Genomic DNA, 9063 nt, shown 5'->3' on the forward strand with positions numbered 1-9063 from the left:
GGCTCCTATATTTTCTTTTAATAAGTTTATTTTTTTTGTTTTTTTAGACAAGTAGTTATAGATGCCAAAAGGGTTTTGAAAAATGTGAAATGAAGAAAACTTAACCATCACTTTTATCTCTAATTTTCCTTGCAAACTGGGGCAAGATCAGCTTAATTGTGTTAGAGTAAAGGAATAGCTTGCTCCAACTGATGTATACCTGGGTGGAGAATCCCTAGTTCAATCTGTCATCACCATAGAAAGTAGCAAAAAATCAATCTGTATGGAACAGGTAGTAATTCTTCTCCAGTATGATGGTGAGTTTTTGCATTGATACTTCAATAAAAATAAGTGGTGTTTCTTTGAATCTCTTGTTATTTCTTTATCTTTGTAACATGGTTGTTTTACTTAGTCCCATTAAAGTTATGCAGAGCAAAGTAGGATAGTTTATTTGACAGAGCCTCTATGTGTAGAAATTAGAAGTAGGACTCTTCTCTGGTTTGTCTGGTTGAAATAATATGGGTTGCCTAGAAGTTTTGATTGTGTTATTAGGGGCGCTATTTGAGTAGTTAATTTTCTCAGTTGCGAATTGAGGAGTGGGAGAAATTTCAAATACTGACTGTTTATCCATATACCTGTGTGTGTGTGTGTGTGTGTGTGTGTGTGTGTGTGTGTGTGTCTTCCTGATTTTGTTCAAACCTTTCTTACTAGTTTTGGAAAGATTTTGTCCTCCCTGTCTCTGACATATAGGGGCATTGAGAATATCAAACTATAGAGACATAAATATTAAAATTAAGAGCCATTCTTCAAACATGAGGAACAAAATGCTTCAGTTTGGGTTCCAAAGCATATTGTTATAGTTTAAAATTTATGTATGAATTATGCTGTGGTTGAAATTTACGTTAGAGTCTAAACTTATTACAAGATCAGACAATAGTGAGGCTCAAAATATTTCTGTTTTTCTTGTTGATTAATTTTTGTTCAGTGTCTCTGTCATAGAATATTCAGTTCATTTGACTCAGTTATTTTTATTGTGTGGCATAGACACTGAGGTTATATGTATGTGAATAGATATCCTGGATCTAAAACACTAATTTTAATTATTTTCTTTTGATAGGAACTCATAATTATAATGTGCAACTTTTTTCTTATAAAATCAACCAAAGGTTTATATTATTTGTTTGGATTTGCCTTTTGAAATTTAAATCAGCTTTGGAATTCTGTGTGGCAGCCTGGAATTACATAGTTTTGTCTTATAGTTTCTCCTACCTCAACTTTGACTATAACACTGAAAGAGAATGTGGGAGGGACACGAAACATGAAAGTTACAATAGCATGCACATTATATTGAGAAGAAAGTTTGCAGTATTCTTATATTGGAATTTTATTTCCAGGCATTAGAAAAAGAACAGACAGAAAGAAGCCCCAGACTGAATGAATTAAACCAAACTGGACAAATCCTTTTGGAGCAAATGGGAAAAGGTGAGACCCTTGATTTTTTAAAAATGTGTTTTAGGTGGTAGCACTGAATAATATTTACAGTTTGACAAATTATATATTTAACACTTTTTTTTTCTAGAAAAGTGGTTTTCAATTTTTTTTTTTAAGCTTTAAGCAGCAGAATCTTTTTTCACATGAAGTCCTGTGCTGAAGCTGATGACAAAACAGAAAAGTGAAGTTGTTCTGCTTTTCTGTAGAGTCAGACAACCTAAAGCTCTGATATCTTAGCAGAATGGTTGAAATCCACTGATGTAGAAAAATTTAAAATCTCCTCCTTTGACATTATATATTGGGACCTTTTTTTGGAGAGGGGGTGGCAAAAGAAAATTTTATGTTGGAAATCTTTGGGAAATGAAGTTACAGTAAGGTCAGTTCATTAAGGTCATTTGGTTTTTGATCACGTTCAAATTAATCTTAATTTATTGCAGGTAACATTTTATAGTTAAATTTGAGAAGGAGTTGCTTGTCTTGGAAATTTTTACCTGTATTTAGAAACTTTTTTTTTCCCTTGCCATTAGCCCTCAGTGACTCTGGGGAATGTAAAGATGAATAGTTTTGATATCCACTTTGCATATGATTCTTCCTTTGGTTTAGCTTTGAGAGACCTCTCCTGTAAATCCTATTCCATATTCTAGTGATAGTAAATGCTTTGGAGGTCTGCTGCAGAGCTCTCTCTTTTTTTTTTTTTTTTTTTTTATATTAAATAATGACCAACATTCAGTGAATATTTATTATATCAGAGCTCTTTGACAAAAGCCACAGACGCCCAAGGCAGAATCAGGAATACTAGTTTGACCAGAATCTTCAGTGTAGTAGTTGTCAATCTTTTTAGTTTTTAACTTTTTATTCTGGAAAATGTAAATATATACAATGCAGAGTGATGAACCTCCTTATACTGATTACCTAGTTTCAGTAATTAATGATATTCTGCCATTCTTGAATTATCTATACCCCTACTCATTCCTCACTCCTTGTTATTATTGTTATTGTTTATAGTTTTTTTAAAGTAAAATTTAGTTACCTTGAAATACATGAAACTTCACTGGGCTGTTTTGAAAAGCCTATACCCATGAAACAATATATGGAAAATTTCCATCTCTCCAGAAAGTTCCCTCATGTTCCTTATGAATCAGTCAGCTTTCCATACCCCCTGAAAATCAGATTTTTTAAAACTTTAGATTATTTTTGTCTCTGCATTAAAAAAATGTCATTTAATGATATATATAATGATATATATATATATACACACACACACACACACACCCACACCCACACACCCACACCCACACACACACACTGGGGACATGTAGACATACACACATTTATATACAAAACTATCCGTATGTCTAATATATGTCCATTTATTGGAAAATTCTGCAAATATAACACTGTCTATCCATAGGTATTAGTACAGCTTAATTTATTTTTTTCTTTAAATATAAATAAAGCAAAATTTATTCAAAAATGGTGTTTTCATTCAAAATCCACTTAGCTCAGTGTCTTAATTACCCTGGGTGAGAGGACCCCACATGGAGATTACTCTTGCAGATATTTACTTGAAGAAACCTACAGGTACAGAGAGACCATAATTTCCCCTGAGGTGCTGATTGAATAATTATAATAAATTGTGTGTTGAATTTATGTCTGTTACAATTGTAGGTTCTTCACTTCTGCATTAATATTGTAGTTTGGGAACCAGACTTTGTCTGGTATGAGTGTGGGGTGCTTTCATGAGTCTGGGTACTGAATTTACCCTCATTTCTGCGTCAGCTTTTAGGCTCTATGTGAGGATTCATAAGGCCGGTGGAGAAGACTGCCTAGGGGAGGAGTTGGTGAGAGGTGTTATGTTCCAGTGAGAATAACAGCAAATTGGGAAATAGGAGACCTCTGGGTCTCCTGCCCTCTCCTAGTTTTGTGTCCTTGGGTGACTCATGTAACCCTTTTATTTCTTTGCTTTCTTGCCCAGAATGTGAGGCACTCACTAGCAGAGTTCAGCTTCTGTCACGTGCACTCTTACTGTGAATAGATATGTACTGAGATATATACTCTGGAAACGGAGATCATGTCAAAGTTCTACTTGCAAAGTATCAAGTGCAGTATGGGGGCTATATCATCTGTGGCTTTGGAAAGGAATGAATTTTGTGACGTAATGTAGACTTGTTGAATTTCATGGGAAACCCTTTATATTTCACATGACCATTTTATTTTTGGAGCATTTAGTAGGACTGGAAATGCATTCATTACAGGATCCTAATTTTATTTATTTCAAAAGACATATTTAGGATGGGGTGGGAAGCTGGGCACTGGGGGTGTTGGTCTGAATAGGGCACTTATGTTCTGGGTTTACTTTCTTGCTTTTTGAGCAGTGTGTACATTGTGTTACTGAGATAAAAGTGATTTTTTCAAAATCTCCCCCACTATCTACCATTTTATCTGTTATTCTAATTTTATAGTATCGTATATTACTTCTCTCCATGTGGTTTTAGTGCTATTAATTCTACTGCTCTTATAAAGCAGAAATGTTGAGCAGAAATGAAAGCACAATTGGGTGCTTCTTGCTGTCCCTCCCTTTTCCCCAAGACATTTGAAATAAGTCCTAGAGTATGGATAATTAACACAGAGGAAATTTTTCACAGAGTGTAATTTGACTAGAGTCTGCCTATGTAAGCATGTAGATTAATGATTCAGCCCATTAGAAAACAAGTCTTTAGGGGAAAAAAAAAGAAAAAAAAAAGAAAAAAGCCTTTGGTAAAACAGATGTTCTAATAATCATGTCATTGATTTCTTCAAAATAGTTCCATCGAAAGTCCCACCACAGTGAAGTTTGATGGGACTTATATGCCTTGTGCATTTGAATTATGTTTTGTGGTACCTTATATAGCATAAAAATGTTTTTAAAAAAGGAAATAATATATTTTATTTAACTTTCATGGCTATTATAATTGTTTTTCTTGATTCAGCTTATCTTTTTCCTAGAGATTGTCAACTAATAAAATAGAGTAGCTGGGCACTGGATGATATGGCTTTATGATGACGTATATTATGACTAGCCTGTGGAATTTGATGGTGGTCCTAGGTTTTGTAAAATTTCTCTTGATTCCAATAGTGATAGATGGAAAGGTGTAAAGTCAAGTAAGAGTAAGTGCCATGGATATGTTATATTTTATTCCTTTTAGGTAACTAGTAAAATGATGGTCTGTTGATTTGGGCTTTTGAATAGTCATTTAAGAGTTGGATGTTCTATAGAAATAGAAAATGTATAAATCAGGATCTCTGGGAGCAAAACAGTTATTTTAAAAGACAATTATTTTAGAGGCACCTGGATGGCTCTACCGGTTAAGTATTCAACTCTTCATATTAGCTCAGGTCATGATCTCGCATGGAGCCTGCTTGGGATTCTCTCTGTTTCTCTCTCTGTGTCTCTGCCCCTCTCCTGCTCATGTGCACGCACACACAAGTGTGCTCTCTCTTAAAATAAACAAACAAACATTTAAAAAAGACAATTATTGGGACACCAGATGGCTCAGTCGGTCAAGTGTCTGACTCTTGGTTTCAGTTCAGGTCACGATCTCATGGCTCATGAGCTCAAGCCCTGCGTTGAGCCTGTCAGCTCAGAGCCTGCTTGGGATTCTCTCTCTCCTTCTCTCTCTGCTCCTCCTCCTCCTTCATGCGTGTGCTTTTCTCTTTCCCAAAATAAACTTAAAAGAATTCTTTTGAAAAGCAATGTGTAGTTTTCCTTACTTGATGTGCAAATTGTGCTTTAATTATTACCTGATATCTGTCCAACCTGCAATATCTCCAGCTTAGAGGAGAGGAGATTTAAATTTTGAGAAATGGTTTGAAGGGGCAAAATGGGTGAATTGTAATATATTGTCAGTGAATAATTACCTCCTACCTGTTTTCAGATGAGAAGGGATAATTTTCCATCTCAAAAATTTTACCAGCTTAATCTCCTTTCTCGTTTAGCATAAACTGCTGTGACATGAAAATGAAGTGGCTGATGTTATTACTTTGCCCCCCTAGAATAGAAATGACCTCATAGAAGCAGAGCCTGGCTCTCCATTGCTCAGAGAGTTTGTCAGGAAAATGGTGATTTGTTTTGTTTATAACCCTGTTAATAGAGACAAATGAACTTGGACTATGGTGTGAATGATTTGCCAGGGTCTAATATTCTATTACCTGTGTGATCCTGGCCAGTGAACTTTAACAGCCGACATGGTTGATATATTCAAATTATGTCCCGTCATGTTTGCATTTCTGATTTTCTGTGGGTACAGTGTATTGTAGGATTTTTAAAATTGCATCCTCTGTAGCTCGTAAGTGACCTTTTGTTTTACATGCCATTTTATTCCTTAGGGCTCTCATTACCCTGGATTTTGATTGTGTATATTTACAAAGCACCATTGTTTTTTTCCCCCTCCTACTCAAATAATAAAGATGTTAGTTAAGCCCATTCTTTCAACATGCATGCTCTCCTAAGGAGATGAAGACTCCTTTGCAGATTTCCCATCTTTTTTCCTAGTAATTTTCAATGATTTGATGCATTTTATGTTAAGGGAAGGGCCGTGATAAAACTTACTATTACATAGAACTATTATTTTTATGGACATTCTTTACCACTCAAAAATACGGGCTAAAATTATGTCAGTAATAAACATAATGGTGTTTTTCTGATGTGTTAAAGTAGATCATCGTACCACTGCTTTGATATTCTGATCTTTGCTGGTCTGTGTGGGGCATGCCCAGTAGGCCACTGAAGCCTCTCGGGCCTGGCTGCTGGCCCGATTTTCCTACACTCACCAGGTTGCTCCCTGCAGTAGGGCTTCTCACCGTTCATTCTACGGTTTCTAGGACACTATGGTTTGGTCAAACCATACTCTTGAGCTCCCTCCTCGATTATTTAGCCAGTTGTCTTTTTTGTGATGACAGAGGGTTTACCTTCTCATGTCAGAACTTGACCGGTCCACATAATTCATTGTATTTCCCTGGTTCACTGGAGAAGCTACTTTGTATAAAAGGCAGTGGCTAGAACTCCACTGATGTGCCTCTTGTGACAGCAATACCACTCCTGAACTGCTGTTTCAAGCTTCCCGTCTCCTGCTTTGGTCAGGGAGTGAAACAAAATTAAGTTTATTTATTTTGAGAGAGAGAGAGAGAGAGAGAGAGAGAATGAGAATGTAAGCAGGAGGAGTCGAGGAGAGAGAATCTGAGCGCAGAGCCCGACACGGGGCTTGATCTCCCAAACCACGATATCATGACCTGAACTGAAATTAAGAGTTGGATGCTTAGCCAACTGAGCCACCCTGGCACCCCTGAAACATAGTTATTTCTAACGGTATCATTGTAATTTTGTTGTTATGTTAAAAGGGACTTAAAGGAATGATCTTATATGTGACATCGCCTCATTATTTTGAATAGGTCAGAATGTTTATAACAAATTGAAAACAATTTTTATACTAACATATGAAGTGTCTGCTTATTTTTTATGTCCGCGTAGAAGGTATTCCTAATGAAGAAATAAAAAACGTTCTGGAGAAGGTATTCTCAGAATGGAAGGATGTATCTCAGCATTTGGAAGATCTGGCAAGAAAGATTCAGCTACAGGAAGATATAAATGCTTACTTTAAGCAGCTTGATGATCTCGAAAAGACCGTAAAGACAAAAGAGGAGTGGGTAAAACACACTCCCTTTTCAGAATCTCCCCAGCAGTCCTTGCAGAGCTTGAAGGACTCCTGTCAGGTAAAGAGATAACCATCCAGAACATGAAAGAATCCTATGTCCAGTCCTGTATTTAAAAAAGATGCTGCTTGTATCATGAACATTAGGTTAATGCCGCTCTGATTCACTTTCTGTGAGGATGTTCATCTTCAGTGACTTCTGTGACCCTATTTTCTCTTCCGTAGCGGGAACTGACAGATCTCCTCAACCTCCACCCCAAAATTGAAAAGGCGCGTGCAGGTTGCTCAGCCCTGAAGTCTCAGCGCTCCACCCTGGATTTTGTCCAGCAGGGCTTTGATACCTTTCTCAGCCACTACCACGCTGTGCAACAGGAATTAGAGCATCGTCAGCAGCAGCTAGAGAACGGTAAACCCATTCTCTTGGTTTTCTTAGTAGATGTCTCCACTGTCTTCTCTCTCAGTTTGCCTTAATGTAAAAATTAGTCCCAGGTGCCTGGGTGATTCAGTTGGTTCAGTATCCAACTTTGGCTCAGATCATGAGCTCACAGTTTGGGGTTTGAGCCCCTCCTTGGGCATGATGCAGTCAGCCCAGAACCTGCTTCGGATCCTCTGTCCCTCTCTCTCTGCCCCTCCCCCACTCACGCTCTTGCTCTCTCTCTCTTTCTGTCTCTCTCAGAAATAAATAAAACATTAAAAAAATTACTCCCCATATTCACACAAAGAGCACACGTGTTTGTTTTACACTAGCCACATTCTGTTTTCCTCTGTGCCTGCTACTGTTCTGGGTCTTAAAGTATATTCAGAGTATTTCCTGGATTCACACTTGTTTGTAAAAGTGCAAACAGCTTTCACTTGCTCTACATATAATGATTCTTCTTCTTCTTCTTTTTTTTTTTAATGTGTATCTTTATTTTTGGGACGGAGACAGAGCACGAGAGGGGGAGAGGCAGAGAGAGAGGGAGACCCAGAATCCAAAGCAGGCTCCAGGCTCTCGGCACAGAGCCTGACGCAGGGCTCAAACTCATCAACTGTGAGATCATGACCCGAGCCAAAATCGGATGCTCAACCGACTGAGCCACCCAGGTGCCCCTACATATAATGATTCTTAAAGAGTGTTTTGAAAGGTGCTCTTCCTTCCTTTTCTTGAAGGAGGCCAGCTAACATCATTACTAGTAGCGCTAAAAGGAACGATCCCTTACTTCTTTTTGCTCAAAGTGGTTCAGGTTTTAGCAATACCATCTCTTCTTTGAAAAGAAATCATGTTTCTTTTTCAAAGGCTGAAAATTATAAAGAGTTTTTACTTTTGGAATAAACCTGGTTTTGGCACGTTAACCGTTAAGTGTTTTGAGAGCTCATCATTCATATGTTCTGTTTTTTCTCCTTAGCTATTGTGTAAGTCAGGAATTGTGTTGTATTATGTAATGTTATGGGTAATGAATGTTAAAAAGCTGTATGTTGAACCATACCCTGCCTTGTGGCAAGTATATATTTTGCAGTGACTTGTAGGAATCTGTATGTGTGCATGGTAAGCAAATGTGTCATGCTGTCTTTCTTCTGGAAAGGCATTTGGACACCATGCTTTTTGTTCATTGAATTCAGTTAACCTACAGTGTAAAATAAATGTTTGAGAGTATTGCTTTTAAAATATCCTGTATAAAACATGCCTTCATATTGATCCTTATCAAAAATAGAAGCATATTTTGTAACAGTAAATTGAGAAAGCAGTACATTAAAATATCTGTTTAACATTATGGAATACAACACAGTTCCTGACCTGAAACTGAAAAAAAATTCTAAATCTATTTTTTGTTTTTAGTTGTGGTAAAATAGGCATAAAATACAACTTACCATGTTAACGCTTTTATTTTATTTTATTTTATTTTATTTTATTTTATTTTATTTTATT

At 36.8% G+C, this 9063-nt stretch overlaps 1 protein-coding gene across 4 annotated transcripts in view; it reads left to right on the top strand.

Annotated features, from left to right (window-relative positions):
* Positions 1-9063, top strand: part of UTRN (utrophin) — a 408075-nt gene that overhangs the window by 117522 nt on the left and 281490 nt on the right. For all 4 annotated transcript variants that reach the window (XM_049653027.1, XM_049653026.1, XM_049653028.1 and 1 more), the window contains exons 18-20: positions 1374-1461; positions 6977-7218; positions 7383-7563. In XM_049653027.1, coding sequence (XP_049508984.1) covers positions 1374-1461; positions 6977-7218; positions 7383-7563 — 511 coding nt within the window. The remainder of the gene's footprint in view (positions 1-1373; positions 1462-6976; positions 7219-7382; positions 7564-9063) is intronic.

The sequence above is a fragment of the Panthera uncia genome (genome assembly GCF_023721935.1).
Source record: "Panthera uncia isolate 11264 chromosome B2 unlocalized genomic scaffold, Puncia_PCG_1.0 HiC_scaffold_24, whole genome shotgun sequence".
NCBI classification, from domain to species: Eukaryota; Metazoa; Chordata; class Mammalia; order Carnivora; family Felidae; genus Panthera; species Panthera uncia.